The 19985-nt window shown below is 30.3% G+C and overlaps 3 protein-coding genes across 3 annotated transcripts in view; 2 read left to right on the plus strand and 1 right to left on the minus strand.

Moving 5' to 3' along the window:
* Positions 1-10148, minus strand: part of LOC111027322 (coiled-coil domain-containing protein 50) — an 11962-nt gene extending 1814 nt beyond the window's left edge. The window contains exons 1-3 of the mRNA XM_022305677.1: positions 9290-10148; positions 1147-1209; positions 936-1065 (exon numbers count right to left, since the gene is read on the minus strand). Coding sequence (XP_022161369.1) covers positions 936-1065; positions 1147-1209; positions 9290-9392 — 296 coding nt within the window. The 5' untranslated portion in view covers positions 9393-10148. The remainder of the gene's footprint in view (positions 1-935; positions 1066-1146; positions 1210-9289) is intronic.
* Positions 5001-6029, plus strand: LOC111027323 (39S ribosomal protein L10, mitochondrial). The gene has a single exon (XM_022305678.1). It carries the CDS (start codon positions 5179-5181, stop codon positions 5944-5946), a length of 768 nt encoding a protein of 255 aa, XP_022161370.1. The 5' UTR covers positions 5001-5178; the 3' UTR covers positions 5947-6029.
* A 358-nt stretch (positions 10149-10506) lies between the features above and the next one.
* Positions 10507-18243, plus strand: LOC111027319 (coatomer subunit beta'). Its single transcript, XM_022305672.1, has 12 exons — positions 10507-10770; positions 10860-11018; positions 12065-12257; positions 12395-12742; positions 12809-12971; positions 13049-13739; positions 13817-14155; positions 14395-14629; positions 14706-15070; positions 15133-15247; positions 16562-16698; positions 17640-18243. Exons 1-12 carry the CDS (start codon positions 10768-10770, stop codon positions 17697-17699), a joined length of 2808 nt encoding a protein of 935 aa, XP_022161364.1. The 5' UTR covers positions 10507-10767; the 3' UTR covers positions 17700-18243.
* Positions 18244-19985: the final 1742 nt, after the last annotated feature.

The following is a 19985-nucleotide window of genomic DNA, read 5'->3' on the forward strand; positions in this document are numbered from 1 at the left end:
GGGGGGGTAATTGATCATTAATTGAATTCTATGTTGGCAGATATGGAGAAGTAAATGTTGAAAATTGCAAAATGTCCCATTATAGTTGGATAGAGTACAATACAAACTGTCATTGAGTCCCAAATTGGATGAGTGGTATGGTTGTGACTCATGTGTAATCTAGTTTATTTGGTTATGACATTTCGGCTAATCTAAAGAGATTGAAACTATGGTTGAGTAGGAGTGTTTTTAATTATTGTTCTGTATTTAGTAGTGTATGACTCTAGGAAGTTGTCCCATTCCAGTTTCTATAACAATTTACAGTAAAGAAGGACCAAATTAGTATAAGGGCACAACTGAAGACCCGAGAGAGAATGGTTGGCGGTGCATCCAATCAAAGAGTCAGTGTGCTCGTTGCCATTTATATCTATATATATGCCAGGGAGCTCATAGCAAAGAAATGGTGTAAGACCTTATTCAGAGGGGTAGAAGATGTGCAAACTCTTTTAAAAGGGAACAGGTTGTTGACAATTGCTGAAAGACCAACTTGAGAATCACAGACAATAATATGGTTGCGGAAGGGTAGAAAACTTAAGTCACAAGATAATAGGTTAAACAGTTATAGTATTTAAGAGACAAGTTATCATGCTAACATTACAACTTGATGACCACAATGCTGTTAGGTACAGTAAAACACTTCATCTAATCTGCTCGGGATCAATTGATCTGTCCATTATAAAGGAGTTTCTGTTGTGGGTAGACTAAAATTTTTGGGACTGTTATTTCCACTGAAGCAAAATGCCTGTCTTACAGGGGGTTCGTTATTAGGTTTGACTGTACTATAAAAATGTTGAAGTATATAACCTTTAGATGTACTTTTTTCATTAAAAATCAAAATATTAAGTTTTAGAAATAATATATAAAATTAATCATCTACTCTCCAAATTTGTACTCACTGTTCTTTGATAAAAGCGCCATATCGTTCTTCAGCTTCACGGATTTCACGTTCCTGTTCCTCCTTGGCAGTAGGCAAGTCTTGTCGAACAATAGCATTTCGAGAACGATTGCCACTGTAATGTTCGTCGACTGTAAAACAATAATAAACATGTTAAATTGAAACAATAAAATGGAATAATACTCGACAACATTAATAAAAACATAACTGACCTTCCAACTTTTGTAAATGATACGCCAAAGCGCCATCTTCGTGGACCAACCATTCTTTACACACTAGAAAATAATAAAGCAGAGAAAATAAGAATCCAACGTAAAAAGCATTTCATCATTAATAATAATAATGATACAGTAAGGACTCCCTCAGTCACTCCTACTCCACTTTATTAACACTAAAACACTCCACTAGTCACTACACCATAAACAAACGATGATCTTATATACGAAAAAAAAGGCCTAAAAAACATTCCATGAAACAGGTACCTGCAGAGAGAGAAGAGCGCGCCAGCAACAGCCTCTATTGTTGATGGTGAATAGACTGTGAGAAAAATAATAACGAGAAAAAAACGATCCTATATGTTATGAGGTTCATTGTAATGGAAAGTCACAATGGTTTCACGCCTGGATGAATAATAGTGTGCGTGCGTGAGTACGAGTTGTATCAGGTTTACCAACCAGTTAAAGTTGAGTGTTTCTCTAAATTTAAAATTTTTTTAGTAAAAATATGATTTACCTCTAATATTATAGAGAAAAAAATTTTAAAAAGAAAACGTAAACTATAACGTTGTAAGTCCGTTCGGACAGAAAAAAAAACAGGCGTCGGAGTCTGATACACATTTATAAATAAAATAGCCTCATTCATAATCATAATTAATAATATAAAATAACAACAAATAATATTGTCCCGGCGGACGAACGTTTACGGTTTACTGACAAAACTACCTGTTGCTCTGGGGTTGGCAGGTGGTTTTCGTCAATGGGGTGCGGCGGAGGCGGCGTTGTCTCCCTCTCGCTCGATACGAACAGTGGAAAAAAATAAGCAGGATAAATTCCACGGGTTCGAAAAGTCGCGTGAAACCGACAACAGATATTTACTTTTTTCAAATTTATATACAAATGCGGTATTGTGATAAAAATTATGAAAACGGTTTTTGCAACATTATATTGTAAAATTATTATTATCCTGTTGTCGTAAGTAAGACAATCAATCAGGTATGCAAGAAACAATGGCAATCTACAGGCGAGAGACAATTCGTTGATGTTTTAAGAGAACGCGCAGTCGCCTGCAGAGGACATATTGTGTACATCGTCAAGCCGCAAAGTGGCCTGTGCTACAACTGCATTATGTAGTACTGTAGTAGTCGTACACAATTGTATACCATGAAATATTTACCGAACCGTGCAACTACACCTATGACTACGGACGCGCAGACGGTGGCCAAATAAAATATTAATTTTTTTTCCAACCAATATCACGCGTGTGATTAAATTTTATGATGAAAATGTATATTTTCATAACAAATGTTTATAATATAATATTATACGTGTGCACATATATATAAATTATTACTACCTAATGTCCACAGATTCCCCTCCCACGCATTCAACCCCTCCGACCGAGCCATTGCGTGACAAAGACCAACCGGCCACCTCGATTCCCCCTTTACACAGCTACGCGCACCGGTCGTGGCACTCGACCGACGAACATAATATGTTATATTATATATTACTACCTGTCCCGCCACCGCAACATCTATTTTCAGTTTGGTTGACTTAATCACAATGTTAACTTTGGCTAAATTATAATTTCGTAAAAAGAGTTTTTTGATAGCAAAATATTCTGGTTTCAATCAATAATAAAATATAATATATTAATACGTATACATTTATTACCATATTGCGCATGGGGTACATCATATTTTATGATATATTAAAAGTTTAAACACTCACCACTAAGTATTGTACGTTAGATGTTTGGAGCAGGGTTTTCAAATTTTCCACAATTCTAAAAAATGTTTAGTTGCTACCTTAATTATAATACTTTTACCACTTATCTATTGCTTGATATCTATTTATGAGGGTTGACAGGGATATTATATCAACAAAAATGACTACTGGAAAAACTCTCACGCCTCATTGATAAACCAGATTTTGATTATTATTATAATGTTTTTATCTGAAAAATTAAGAACTTATAGCATGTAGAATCAAAGTCCGAATTTTCATTTTACATTAAATAGTGCTAGAAAAGTACATTTCAAAAATAAAAATACTGTGCATTATTGGAATGCATATCGTATATTTCAGGTTTCATAAATTAAAATTATAATTTTGAAAATTAGGCTGCAAAATGCTCTTGCAGTACGTGATAGTATTTCTAGAGGTAGTAAGGCAGTTTTTTGAACTAAAAACGCACCGGCTCAGACACACTTAACATATTTTGACTGAATGTATTACTCACATCGCTATTACCACTGTCCATCAATAATGCGTTGAAAAATATCATAGAACGCATTAGTATCCAAGTACAAAAATATGTATAGTACCTAGTGAGTATTTAATACTTATATAGTTTTCACAATTTTGAGTATAATTTTCTATTTTCCTAGCAAGTTATGAATGCAATTAACTTGCTTTAAAGCACTTTCACGAAACCAATTATTTGCTTCAATGAGTGTTGTGGTAAATTAAAGGAAAAATAAAATCTTATAACTACTCAAATCATATTAAAATATTTTTAAAATTAACAGAAAAACCAACAGATGTGCATAAATTTAGTCTACATATAAATTATAATAGACATATATATTTACTATTATAAAGTAGAATAAGAATTTAGGTACTATTGATAAGCCCATTAGCCAATTATTTTTTAATTATATTAATAGGTCGTACTACAAATTGTGTAAAAAATATACACAAAACTAAAACTAATATTTGTTTTATGAATTTATATATTTTGCCACATTGGATACAAGTCAATAAGAACGAACATCAGTCAGTAATTAGTACAAAATACTTCTCGAGTGAAAGTCAAAATAAGTAATATTTGTCATAGATTTATTTTAATAATACGTAACTATATTAATTAACGAATATAAGACGTTACGGGAAATAGGTATACCTAAACAGAATAGGCAATTAGATAAACCTAAATTTTAAAATTAAAATATATTGAATATCGACAGTGAGTTATAACTAATAAATCTACCTAATTTTTAAGCATTTAGCGGCGAGAAAAAAATTACCTCAAATACTAAATAATAAAAAATGTACGATTGTTATTATTACTTCGTACAAACTACAAGAATGGTATACAAATGCAAAATGTAATAATTGGGTAAGTATTTATTCTAAGAGTTAAATATCGTTATCAATATTAAAAAGTTAATTACCAATATAATGCTTGTTTTATTTAGAATAGTGGTTACAATAACAATTAAAATATGCTAAAACTAGCACGGACAATTTAAAAACCTTAAAGGCGGACCTTCCGAGGCAAATAAAAAGTATACTTAATTGCAATTCATATAAATGATAATTCATAACGACATGTAGATACTTGCGCGTCTTGTAGTCTATACGACTAAATAAAATGTAATTAACATTTAACTCTCGTTATTAATTATTCCCGAATTCCTGATGTACTATTTTAATAAAGGAATTAATGATCATTGACATAATTGAAAATACCATAAATACATAATCTAACCAAACATTTTCTTTAAATAAATATTTAATAATTGTTTTAGTGGGGCCGTCACATGAAAAAATCGACCGGAGGAACTTTCGTATTTCTAATAATACTCAGATCTAGTTGGTCGTAGAAACATGGTTTTGGTATCAAAATTAACATGCGAAGTTAAACCAAAAAATTCTTGGAGCAGGGTTTTGAAAATTATTTATTAACTGATTTTATTTGCATTTGAAATTTGGTGTAAATGTATTATGTGTATTAACTCAACCAAGACACGCCCAATACAATATTTGAACGCATGATAATATAATAGTATATGGCTATATGGCTACACTGATTTCGAAATTGGTAAAAAAATGAGAACGAATTGAGGTTATCGTTCTAGGCCTTATATTTTAAAATATTATTATTTATTAGATATTGCCTTTTAGTATCAGTAGTGATCTACATTTCTAGTATTTCTACACTTATTGGTTATTTTTTTGTTAACTAATTGTACGTATTTTAAATTTTTTTATTCAAACAATATAATTTACAATAATTAGATCATGTTAAACTGTTCAACTAAAGCTATTTGTAGCCGTGGATTTACACCAAATGTCATCAGTGTTCGATATAGAAGAGTCAACGTTCAGAAACCCAGAAAACCAGATCATTACAGAGCCGTCATTGAAACAATTACAAAGCCTAAGTATCCATGGCCAAATCCATCAAATATGACATGGAGTGAAAGATGCCCTAAACCATTCAGTAAAGCATTTAAACAAATAGAAAATAACCCATATGAAAACATTTTGGCCAAAGAACTTAAAGAACTATTTGAGCAGAGTGCAATGGTTGCAATATTTCATAAAAATCCAGTAAAAGGGGAAATTGACTTCAAAACAAGGAAAACTTTTAAAATGGCTGATATGGATCATGTTGTGTATGGTAAAAGCACTTTAAAACTAGCCTTGGCAGAAACAAATTATGCTGCAGTGTTGAATTTGTTTCAATCACACAGCTCAATAGTATTTAGTAGTACATCACAGGTACCAAAGTTGTTGAAAATTATAAAGAAGATGCCTCACTTAATTTTATTAGCATCCATAGTTGATGGGAAATTATTAAGCAAAAACCAAACTGTAGAATATGGAAACTTAGTAAATATTGATAACGCCAGAGCAAGACTGATTGGTGTACTAGGTCAAGTAAACAATAGGTGTTTGCAGACTATAGGACAAACACAGTTGACAATGGTTCGATATTTGGAACAATATGGTCAGTCATTAGTAGATGTTAATACAGAAAAAAAGTCCACCGAAGAATTAGACTAACTTTAAATATTTAAATAAAGTGTACAAAGCATATTGTAAAATCAATTTGTTGGATAATTTATCAGATTAATTTTTAATAAAATATTTGTAGAAAATGAAAACATATGTTTGTTTAATTATATTGGTGAGGCGCAGTCGTACACTCAATCTGCGGAAACGCTATGAGTGTACATACTGGCCAACGTTGCTAGCTCCCTGATGGGCGATAACCCAGGCTTTTAGCAAAATATCCTTGCCACATATACACGGACAAGTTTTACAATTAAACCTACTAAACCTATACAAAAAACTCCAAACCATACCACCCCATACCCGACTTCAATTGTCGGGGTTCCCCCTAAAAGAAAATTATATTGGTTAACAAATAATTTAATCTATTTGTAGTTAGAAACAAATCAAGTTTCTCTTAAGGTATTTATAGATTTATAAAACATTAAATAAGAAACTAATTTACTGAACATATTATTTATAATAATTGGTCTTAATCTAACAATCTTGTTACATTATATGTATATAAATATATCTTTGATTGACTATCATTAATTAAATTAGGTTCATTAACATATCACACCCTTGATACAAGACTGCCACAACTTAAAACTCAAGTTTCTCTAATAGATTTTTGTTAGGATAGAATTTATTCATTTCCATGGTTAAAAAAAAGTTGATACTATTTTAATATGTGGCTTTGTTGCATATTTCTTATACACAAGAACTCGAGGCTGCCTTATTTTAATTTGAGACATTTTAACATAATATTTCTCTACTGGATGCACACTCAAGAAAAATAATGAACTGCCATATTTCAGTTTGTGGCGATAATGCCAAAATAGCTCACGTTTTGTTCTATTGGTAACTATCTTAATAATGCTGTAACAGCAATTATTGCTGTTAAAAGTATTGATTAGTCACAAGATAACACATAAAATATTTGGCTTGAAATGGAAGACTGACATAAAATCAACTAAATCTGGTAATTTTGTTATTCTATTGCTTAACTACTATAACCTCATTTTCTGGTACCTCAGAGATTTATCTTTGATAGCTTAAAATAAAATAAGGGCAGGCTAACATAAATAATTACAGTTTTAAAACTAACAACTTGGCAGGAGATCCAATTTTATTTAATTTTCTCAGAACTATGTTTTTGTATGTCTTGTACCATTGTTGCCATATATTAAAATCAATATTTGTAATTTGTTTACCTACATAAACAACAAACAAAAATAGGACCTTGGATTTCAATAAATATTCAATTTATATTTACGTAAATAATGATAACCATTAATAACAATATTTCTTAACTTTTCAATACCATCCTTCGAACTCTCACCAAGTATATCATCAGGCATAATGATAAATGACAATATATTATTATACTATTTATATAATATTACACCGGAAGTGAATAATTTGTAAAAAAAAACCACAGCTAGACTCATTTCATAGCAGAAAAATAACCTACCAATGGTGTGTATCAATTATAAGATTGGTGTTGCTCAAATAATGGTAGGTGACCTGCCCCTAATAATACTGCTATACCTATCGATAATATGCCCTATTTTCTTTCTAGTTTCTACCAATACTTACTTGGCACCTATCCATATTCAAGATGTTGCCTGAGCAACACGTTGACCATATGTAACAAACCAATGATGTTTTATAATAAAAAAAAAAAGCGTAAGGTGTGTGATATTTTTTGGAGACTGAACATTTTTGTCTCTCAAATAGAGATGTTACATAACGGGACAAAAAGTTTAATAATATAGGACAATCACATATTAATTTAATGTGACTTATATTCAACCATAAGTAGTAAATGATATCCATATGCCTGCCACCTGGTTGCATAACCAATCATTAATAATTTATAATCAATAGTAAGTTAATTGTCAATTAAACGTAATTTAATGTCCCATTCAATTTTAGTAAGCTATTGAATTAATCAATTGTTAATTCAACTCCCGCCAATAATATTCTAAAAAATATATATGAACAGAAGTAATAATACAGAAATTGGATGTTCGATTATATATCAATAACATAATTAAAGAATATAAAGTATAATATTAATTAACAATGTTCAGTTATAAGTTTTTGACTCTTTTAGTCTTGTTTAAATTGTGATTCAAATTGCTCATTTTAAGTATTATGTAATAATTAAATAATATAGTTACATATTATATAGATAGACTTACATAAATATTCGTTAATTTGTCATTTGGTTATTTGTACTACTTAAATTATTTTATTCTTAACAAGACAGTAATTGTTTTTGTATGAAAGCAGCTAGGTGCCTTTATATTTATTTTTATGTTTAAACCAACAACGATAAGGGAACTGTTTTCACAGTGCTTTCCTATTTTGCATATAGATATCTATATATATATAACAAGATAAATCTGTTGAAGAGGTACTAGCTAATTTTCTTACAAAACTACAACTAAATTAAATTATCCTTAAATTTGACATGACTAAAAATAAATACAGTAAAACCTCAATAATTCAAATTGGTTGGGGGAAAAAAAAATTCTAATGTTCAAAAATTTGAATTATAGAAAAATGTGTATGTTTGAGTTATAAAGGTTTCACTGTACTTTAAATACATGCATAATAGTTAATATCAAGAGGCTGGGAGGAAATAAGCCTCAAAAAATATTGGGCAATATGGAATATATGAAAAAAATGTCATCCCTTTATCAAAATCTTCAGTCCTCGCAAATCTCAACATTATTTACATCTATGAATATAGACTATAGGGTTAGACAAGATAAACAATGGTAGATAATTATCAAGTATCAGACTAAAAATGTGATTAAACTCTGGCTTTTGGATCCGAGTGGGTAAAATATCCAAATTCTAGAGATCGACGCAAAATGAATGAACTCAATTTCAAAAAAAAATTCGCTAAAAAAATTGCATTTATTAATTACTCGGCCTGCTAATACGTGAGAAAATACCAAACAATTGAATCACTAAACGTGACCAGAAATTGACCATAACCATGTAAAATGCAGCGATATTGAAAAATAACAGATAGAATTTACGTGCCATTGCACCAAAATGAAATTACGGCCCTGCCCACACTTAACAATGACTACCGAGCACTATGCTGTCATGCGGATGTGTTACAACACCCCGGGCTAATCGAACACCACGGTACTGCAGTGAAAGTGACCCAAAACACAACAACCACTTTCTTTCTCCGACGAATTTAGGATAATGTTTACAGAATCATATAAACAAGAAGATATCTTTGACCTACATATCAAGTGTACGGATGAACTACAAACTATATAAACATCAACAAATAAAAATGTAATAACAAAGAATAATATAGTACCCGAGTTGACCTTTCCAGGTTTGGGCAACGTGTCGCTGGTGGCCTTCTTCCTAATGTTGTCCCCCATGGATCCGACGCCGCCAAATCCAAACTGACAATGCATAGCCGGCCGCACTCGGGCTACTCAGCGGCATCGGAAAGCATTTTGTCGTCGTTGACTGTCGAGGGTACACACACCAGTGGGCAGTGGTCGTGGGAGACGGCTCCGGTCGCGACCGTCGGTGGACGAACGCTCTGATGACGCGCGTCCTGTTGCTACTTGCTCTGCTCCGCCAGTGACGAATGTTAATGGTGATAGTGATTACTGGTAGACTACCGTCGTGGTACCAGACTGTGACGCGCCACCGACACCTCCTACCTACTACCAGGTTCTCTTCATTGGTCAGTACATAATCAATGTACTGTGGTATGCACAACTGTGTGGCGAGTTCCGTCTTCCGTGCTTCGTGCGGTGAGCGCCAACTGCCAAGCGGTTTTCTGCGACGAAGACAACTAGTCAACCACTGAACAACCGAACAAAGGCGTTGAACAGATGCGCTCTCCCGAGACCGTGAAATAACACACTAGTCACTACACACCATTAGACATATTTTCTAATTATATACTCTTACAAAATTCAGATATGTAATAATATTTATCTTCCATAATATTATCTTTAAACTTATAAGTATCGTCGTATATAATTCCACATGAACACAATTGACATATAACATAATATACTTGGTTTATGATTCCATGCTAGTGTATACTATATCACCATGGTCCATGGACATGTAAACAGAATGTATCTATACCACAGAACAATATACTGTCTATACTGTATAATATGTTGCACGAGTTGTAACATGTCTTGTACCTAGGCTAGACCGGTGTGAAAAAAATTGCATCGGGATGTCTGGACTATATCATTTACATGGTTCATTATCCCGGTACAGTATTATGTGGGATAATGTTAAACCGGTTTGGCCCAGCGAATATCTACCATATCATTGACATGGTCCAAATATCCAAGTACGTTATTTTCCATACAGGTTTAGCCTAGAGAATTTCAAGTATACTAATTAGTAATTATTTGTAGTTCTGAAAAAATTGGAAAATGATCATAAGAATTGTATTAGATCAAATATTTTGTTTAAACGAATCAGGAACAAGTGAACAACTATTTTGTGACCATTTGGCAGGCACTTACATTATATACAATGTTAATGATCTAAGAATTGGCACGACTGCTTGTGTACACGTCCGTCGTCATCGGTCGACTATGATAACCGTACTCTACGCTGATAAGAATATAAGACACCACCGCATAGCTTGCTGCCGACGACAACATTCAGATTTTAGGGTACACACGCACTCGTTACACGAATACAGATTTAAGTGTTTTAAACCCGTATATGTTTTTCTCTTAACGATCAAATACTTCACACGATTACTCGATCTGGTGTATGTTTTGAGGATTTATTTTTAAAACCTTAAAAATGGTGAGTGCACCTTCTAAAACTGTCCAGGATGCAGCATATACGACTTCTCCTGAATACTGTGTTTAATCTAATCGTTTGGTATTTTCCAGCCTTTACGTTTAGACATAAAGCGAAAGCTGACTGCTCGGTCGGATCGTGTCAAGTGCGTCGACCTTCATCCTAAAGAGCCATGGATGTTGGCATCTTTGTACAATGGCACTGTGCATATATGGAACCATGAAACAGCTACACTCATTAAATCATACGAAGTAAATCTATACATTGTTAATTAAAAAAAATAGCCATCATAATACTTCTGTGATTTTTTAATATGTTCCATTAAAAATAAGTTTGTTTCCATATTAAATTAAAATTCTTGGTATTTAGTCCTACAATTAGTGTCACATCACATGGGGTATGTCTATATATTATTACTTTAAATTAATTTTCATCATAAGTCTATGTTTGAATTTCATTCATATCATTCAAATAAATATTTTAAAATAATATATAATACAACAATAATAAATAAATAAATATGGATCATACAAATTTAGCAAAAATACATGAATTAATATTTGATTGTAAAATTTAAAAAAATACTTACTAAATATAATTGTTTTAATTACCTAGTTATTAGTTCATATTTCTTTTTATCTATTTTTATAAACATTAAACTCCTGTATCAAATGCTAATTGCTTCACCTATTATATTCTAAAAAATTATTAATTTATAATTTTGATGTGTTTTTATTATAATACAATAATAACTATTTTACATTTATGGAGAATAGTTTTAAACTAAAAATTTTAAAGAATGTACTACCTATTCAATTATTATAAAATAACGTAAGTATAAAATATTTTATAACAGTTGAATAGTACATTTTCTAAAATTGTTATTTAAAAATGATTATCCATAATATATTTAAAATAGTTATTATTGTACTATAATAAAAACACATCAAAATGACAAATTGATAATTTTTTAAGAATATAATAGGTGGAGTAGTTAATGATTGATACACAAGCTTAATATTTATATAAGCTGCTGTCATTTATTACAATTTCAAATGATTTTAAAATTGTTCCTTTTGTCCATATTATAAATAACTGCAAAATGGCTATTTTTTAATTTTTGGAAAATTTTTTTTTTTTAGTTCATGCTAATAGGGAGGCTATTAGTTAGAATAAATTATATTTTTAATAAAACTGCATAAAACTTTGAATTAGAGATATTGACCTTCCAATTAATTAACATACTGTAAATAATTGTATATGATATATTGTTGATATTCATAATATTTTACATTAGGTATGTGAACTACCTGTTAGAGCAGCTCGATTTGTTGCTCGAAAAAATTGGATTGTCACTGGTTCTGATGATATGCAGTTGCGTGTTATCAACTACAATACTTTAGAGCGTGTTCATCAACTAGATGCACATTCTGATTACTTACGAAGTATTGCTGTTCATCCTTCACAACCTTTTATACTTACTAGTAGTGGTATGTATTAAATTTATGTGTGATACATCCTGTTATGTTCTCTCCGATCGCCCATAAAGCTAGCAAAGGAAAATACATACTTCCTATTCTCTACAGAGGTAATTATTTTTTATATTTAATTTCTGTATAATTTATAGATGACATGTTGATAAAACTTTGGAACTGGGAAAAACAATGGGCTTGTCAACAAGTTTTTGAAGGACATACACATTATGTTATGCAGATTATAATTAACCCTAAAGATAACAATACTTTTGCCAGTGCTTCATTAGATCGAACTGTTAAAGTGTGGCAACTTGGTTCTTCAACGCCAAATTTTACTTTAGAAGGACATGAAAAGGGAGTAAATTGTGTTGACTATTATCATGCTGGAGATAAGCCTTATTTGATATCTGGTGCTGACGACAGACTTGTTAAAATTTGGGATTACCAAAACAAAACATGTGTTCAGACATTAGAAGGCCATGCTCAAAATATTTCTGCTGGTAATAAAATAGTGTTAAATATTTTAACAAATTGTTCTAATTCAAAATATATTTCTGTCTTTTTAGTTTGTTTCCATCCAGAACTTCCCATTGTGTTAACTGGCTCAGAAGATGGTACCGTCAGAATTTGGCATTCTGGTACTTATCGATTAGAATCATCATTAAACTATGGGTTAGAACGTGTATGGACAATCTGTTGCTTACGGGGATCTAATAATGTAGCTCTAGGGTACGAATAATTTTAACACTAAATCATTATAAAGTCTTATAAATTAAAACTCAAAATTTTAATTTATCATTTCTTAGTTATGATGAAGGAAGTATAATGGTTAAAGTTGGTCGTGAAGAGCCAGCAATGTCAATGGATGTTCATGGGGGTAAAATTGTTTGGGCACGTCATAGTGAAATTCAACAAGCTAACCTTAAAGCGATGCTTCAAGCAGAAGGAGCCGAAATCAAAGATGGTGAACGTTTACCAATACAAGTTAAAGACATGGGTAGCTGTGAAATTTATCCACAGTCAATATCTCATAATCCGAATGGTAGATTTTTAGTAGTATGTGGTGATGGAGAGTATATTATATATACATCAATGGCTTTGCGTAATAAAGCATTTGGCTCCGCTCAGGATTTTGTATGGTCTTCTGATTCTGAGTATGCCATTAGAGAAAATTCTTCTACAATCAAAGTTTTTAAAAATTTTAAAGAAAAAAAGTCTTTTAAACCAGAAGGTGGAGCAGATGGTATTTTTGGAGGTTATTTGTTAGGTGTGAAATCTGTTACTGGGTTGGCTTTATATGATTGGGAAAATGGTAACTTAGTTCGAAGAATTGAGACACAACCTAAACATGTATTTTGGTCAGAGTCTGGAGAATTAGTATGTCTTGCCACAGATGAAGCATACTTTATTTTACGTTTTGACGTCAATGTACTTAGTGCTGCAAGAGCATCCAATTATGAAGCTGCTAGTCCTGATGGTCTTGAAGATGCCTTTGAGGCAAGTTTCCAAAATTACTTATAATCTTAAATATAGTTAAAACATTTATTTATTATTAACCTTAAATTACATTTTAGATTTTAGGAGAAGTTCAAGAAGTTGTAAAAACTGGTCTATGGGTTGGTGATTGCTTTATTTACACCAATGGAGTAAATCGTATCAACTATTATGTTGGTGGAGAAATTGTGACTGTGTCTCATCTTGACCGCACCATGTATCTTTTAGGATATGTTGCTAAAGAAAATCGACTTTATCTAGGTGACAAGGAACTTAACATTGTTTCTTATAGCCTTCTTTTATCTGTATTGGAATACCAAACTGCAGTCATGAGAAAGGATTTTGAAATTGCTGATCGCATACTACCATCAGTACCGTCCCAATATAGAACCCGTGTGGCTCATTTCTTAGAAAAGCAGGTAATTTGAATATTAAATGATGAATTATTCATGGTTCTTATAAGCATAAAAATATTGCAGTTAACTATTTTTATTTCATTCTTCAACCACAGATTGATAATTTTGTGTTACTTGGCAATGTAAAAAATAATTTTGTCTGTCATTACCTAAATTACTTTAATAAACAATATTACGCAGCTGTTTTCATTACCCCATAATAATACACATATAGTTACCTAATTATAACATTTTATTTGTAGGGTTATAAGAAACAAGCATTGTCAGTATCAACAGATGTTGAGCATAAATTTGAATTGGCAATCCAATTACAAGACTTAGCTAAAGCACATTTACTTGCTAAGGAAGCATCTAGTCCTCAAAAATGGAGACAACTCTCCGAATTAGCTACCGCACAAGCTAACCTTGAATTAGCACAAGAATGTCTTCATCAGGCTCAAGATTATGGTGGATTACTTTTGTTAGCTACATCTTCTGGTATGTATTACTATTAGCATTGATTATCCAATTTTATATTCAATTGATTTTAATCTAAATGAATTGTCTTATCTAGGTAATAGTGACATGGTAAAAAAATTAGCTGAAAGTACTAACGCAAATGGCAAAAATAATATATCATTTTTGTCTTATTTACTGTTGGGTGATTTAGACAAATGTTTACAATTATTAATAGAAACTGATAGGTTGCCAGAAGCAGCATTTTTTGCTCGATCATATTTACCAAGCAAAATGTCATATGTTGTTGGATTGTGGAAAGATTCATTAAGCAAAACCAATGTAAAAGCTAGTGAATCATTAGCTAATCCAGATGAATATGAAAACTTATTCCCTCACTACCAGGAATCATTAAAAACAGAAGTTTATTTACAAGCTGAAAGGAAAAGGCAATTGCCAGCTGCTGCTTATGCTAATACTCCAGTAAGCTATTTAAATAGTCAAACATAATTTATTCCTTACTACATGCCTAAATTTATTTTTAGTTGAATCACGAAAGAAATTGTTTAGAAGAAATGAAAGCAGCTGCAACTGAAGAACCAAGTTTTAGTTTAAATGAACAAATTGCTAACATTAAAGCTGAAGTCTTACAAGCCAGTTGTAAGTAAAATGTTATTTGTTTATTATTAATTATTATTATTATTTAAGTTGTTATTTTATATTTTTATTGTACTATAACTAATTAATATGAAATACCAAGCTAGTGTTGAAAGAATTCTACACCCTAATATGCTATTTCAGACTGATAAACTTAGAAATGTTCTATTAAACATAAAAAGTTGACATTCAGCAGATCCAATTTTGTGTTTTCAGCTTTAATATTAGAGTGAATCAGTCTATAATTAAACTTATGGGTAGGAACATTATCTACATTGTTTCTTGTTAAAATGATATTCAATTTTTAAGCAAGTTGTGAATGTGTACAAAATAAAAATATTGCAATAAATTAAAAATGCTCATATAAGTTATAACTTCAACATTTTTTTTTTTTTATTAGCCCTGTATGAGTTTTTTGTTAATGTAACTTCAAAATTTAAATATCCTAAGAAACTAATGTACAAACCTGGGTAATGGTTTCAGATTTAAATTTGATAATAAATCAATTTATTCTAATATTAAAGCTAAGAAACTCAAATGTACTGTGTTGTAGGTATTTGTAAGTCATAGACAACACATGAAGGTGTTACCATCCTCTTAATAATAAATACCTATCAAAAAATTAGTCATGAAACTATACAATATGATGTAATGTTGTACATACTCTATTTAGGTTAAGAATGAATCATTATTGTACTTGTAGACTGATCCCCAGATACTGTAAAATGCCTTAAATTAGTTGCAACACTATCATATTATGAGTTTTAATGGTTCTGGTTTAAAACTCATTAAAAACAAATCACAGTTGTTAAAAGTTTTAATTGTAGATGTCATACTATGCGTGTTAGCGGATCTGGTCTTTTCACTTCATACTCTACTATATCATGATGTGGTTTTGCTTGGTCTGTTTTATTGGACCCTCCAATCTGCCAAGTGTTAACTGCTAGATCCTCAGTGTTATTTAACTTAATAGAGTAGAGCACAATCTTTGGTGGCCCATATATACACAGCTGTCATCTCGTGGTAGCCTACCCTATATTTTTGCAGTGAGATCTGTTTATGGGTTGTCAATGACCAGTTTTTGTCAGTTAAGCCGTTAATTCTTAACCTGAATGGAGTATTACAAGTTTCAAATGTACCTTATCATCAACCATACTCTCTTCTAAATGAGTTAGTGCCTATATGGTAACCAGTTCTTATCGTGGTCAGACGCTTCTCCCGCTGAGTCAATCTAAGAAAAGTCTCCTTTGAAGTTTAGGCTAACACAAAATGTAGTCATAAAATATTATATTTCATATGATTGTTTTGATTATTTAGATGTAGATAAGAAACAAGAGGACGTAATTTTACAGCCACCATTAATTCCTATGAAAATAGTAGATGATTTTGAAGATGTAGATAAAGAATTGGAAGAAGAGCTAGAAAATATGAACTTGGATGATATGGAATCAACGGTAACACATCATGTGTAATCTAATTTATTAACAGTTTTCTTGGTACCTATACCTAACCTTGGTGACCTAACCTATAAAAGCTGAAGAGAAAGGCTTAGTGGGGCATGATGGTTGGCCACAGTCACTATGTGTTCTGAGGTCAAGCATTGGCCGGTGTCAATAGCTCCCCAATGGATGACCATCCTGGTTTTTTAGTGACAAATCCCTGCCCCATATATAATATTATTATTAATATAGATATGTTCAAACCAACAGTAAAAAACCGGCTAATAACCATGCAGTTGAAGCTTTCAAAAAAAGCTGAAGAGAAATTGAACTATTAAGAACTTAAAGTGAACAAAAAAACATAAATATCAGGATAGTGTTGATAAGATATAATATTTTTTAGAGATTTGTGTTTTAGTTTTCAAAAGTTAAATGTATAGTAGTATACAGATTAAATTCAGGGAATCATATTTTCCAGATTTTAACATAATATGATGGGATGGTCAAATCCATATTAGATAACGATATAAAACATTTTAAATATTTTTGTAGAATTGTAGGAATAACAATTCCTTTAAAACGTTCATTTGTGAAAATAGAGCTAATAAGTTGTACAATTTTAATAGTTTTTTCCTATATGTCTGATTTAATATATTTTAACTCTGAAAAAAAACAAAATGTTGGTAACTTATGCATTATATTTCCTTCATTTTATTTTTTATTTAATTCGCTTTAACAAAACGTTAGGTTATTTTATGATCACTTTTTTTTTATTACTTATTGTTGATGATATTAATATATTATGTTATTATTATACATCATCTAAAGTCTTAGGTGTTACCTAAATCTGATATGATTTACTTTTTCAATTAACATTTGACTACACATCTGTTAATTATAAATGTATGATTTTCGAGACTGAATATGAAAATAATAATATTGTTAAATGTTTTTAGGGCATTAATATTGATGCGGAATTATCTGATGATGATGATGATGATGACGATTATCCTTGAATAAATAAATATATAGTATAATACATATTTTGTAATATTCTTTGATAACATGTTTGGTGAGTATCCAAAGCCTCACTAAATTAATAATGCAATGGCTTTTAATTGTAAAAAATACTATTATATTTAAAATGGAAATTATATTATAATCTTTGTTTTTATTAATTATATTCTTATTTATGATTTATTTTCACACAAAAACACGTTGTTCATTCATTCCATTTGCTGTATTAGTGTTATTAATTTAATAATAGTAATATTAAATTAAGGTTTAGAATTATGAATAACCATTCATAATTTATTTTATTTTAATTTTTTTTTGTTTTTGTTTTAATGAATACAATATTTCAAATAACAGCATATTAGTATTTAATATTACTTATATTTTTTACCATTTTTTGAATTCATAGTACTCAAAATTTATTTTATAAAAATAATATGTTTAGTACCTGTTCATTATTTGGAGTTTCAGGTAAATGCATTTAATTTTTTGTACAGTATTAAGTCTCAAAACTGTTGACACCAAGAGTATTTACACAATGATAAAATATTATTTAACTCTAACCTAATGTAATATAAATAAGTATATACTATTTTATATTATATTATTGTATTATTACATACTTACTATACCTATGTGTTTATAGTGTGAAAATATATTTCAATATTTGTTTTTATTTTACATATTTTTATTATATATTATAGTCTTTTATGAAAAAACTAGTTTGAATTTATCAAAATATACTTAGCCATTTACAAATTTAATTGTTATTAAATGTATGAAATTCAAAAGAATTTTCTTGAGCATTGTTTTCCAACAAAATGTAATCATTTTAACTTTTTATTTAGGCCCACAGAAATGTTATATATTATTACCCTAGATATAACTACATATATAGAAATAAAATAGACAAGGAAGTGGATATTTATCAGGGTTTTTGGGAAGATGTTAAATGGGTCACTGTAGTGGGTGTGTTAATTTGAATTCAATGATATATCATTGCATATGAGTGGAGGCTATGTTAGCGTAGGATACTTAATACTATATTAATATTTCTATTTTAATTAGTAATAATAGGTTGGTGGCAGGTGCTTACCTATTTCCTACCTATTATCCTAAAATTATCAGTGATTTTTTGGTTACAGTATTTACCACTTACTAGAAATGTATTGATTTCATTTATTATTTTGCCTTAAGAATTTGACATTTTATAAATTTTTAATTTGAAAATGTATGTGATTTTAACAAGCATTTTCAACATGTGAACTTTAAATGCTTATAAAAAAAAATTGTAACTATAATATTTTTAAATTATTAATAACAACTTATGAAAAACATTGTTTTCAGATTTTAAGCTTATTGTAAGAACCAATAACTTTATTGGATATTAACTCTGCCATATTAGTAAAGTGGTAACTAACAGATGGACAGACACAACGGGGATCTAAGGTGTTCTATACTTCCGTTTACATAGCAACCTTTTTTTTTCTTTATTTGCATTATATATCTATACAATTTGAGTACACTAAGCGTAAATGATAATATAGAAAAACAGACATTGAAAATTTAATTTGGATCAACACCACCACCCCCCCCCCCCCCCCGAAAATAAATAGTTGCGTAAATTATTTATATCAATCATCGATAACTACAATAACTGGTCGGTAACAATTTGTTTATGACCACCCTCCTCCCTAAATTATTTTTGTGTACGTGCCTGCCTAAATACTGAAAATGAACTAAAAAAATTGAAAGTGTAAAATGTCTATAAATAGCACAAAAAAAAGTATTTAAGAAATTTTACTGTGTCTAAAATATTAAAGTATGGTAATTAAATATAATTATTTTGGTGAAGATTAATTCATAATTTTTAATTATTCATTTTTGAGTTACAACAAAATGAGCAATACCGATTAATGATTATGTCAACATTGTCAACAATTTATGAAATTGTGATATACCTATAGGGCCTAAGATCAAAATATTAGTATACGATCTAATTATAATCGGCATAGGTGCCGCATAGACATAATATATTATAAACAATAACATTATATAGGTATTTATAATTTATATGTCTGCTATGGGCTGTACTGATAAGTGATAACCAGCTCAGTCGATCATTAATTTCCTACGTCGTAAAAATGTGATAAATAACGTAGTTTCCAAAAGTTCACGATAGCTTAAGAATGGCATACAATTATTCTTAGATTGAATATTTATATGATAATTATGAATTTTACTAATTTGGGAAAAACAAACTAATATTTTTATTTGCAGGTAGACAA

Source organism: Myzus persicae, unplaced genomic scaffold (genome assembly GCF_001856785.1).
Source record: "Myzus persicae strain clone G006 unplaced genomic scaffold, MPER_G0061.0, whole genome shotgun sequence".
Classification (NCBI taxonomy): Eukaryota; Metazoa; Arthropoda; class Insecta; order Hemiptera; family Aphididae; genus Myzus; species Myzus persicae.

Excerpts from the sequence above, each read along its gene's own strand:
- LOC111027323 (XM_022305678.1), top strand. The coding sequence starts at position 5,179 with ATGTTAAACTGTTCAACTAAAGCTATTTGTAGCCGTGGATTTACACCA.
- LOC111027319 (XM_022305672.1), top strand. Across the intron at positions 12,743-12,808 it reads TGCTCAAAATATTTCTGCTG|TTTGTTTCCATCCAGAACTT; the intron begins GTAATAAAATAG and ends CTGTCTTTTTAG. Across the intron at positions 14,156-14,394 it reads CTCATTTCTTAGAAAAGCAG|GGTTATAAGAAACAAGCATT; the intron begins GTAATTTGAATA and ends TTTTATTTGTAG.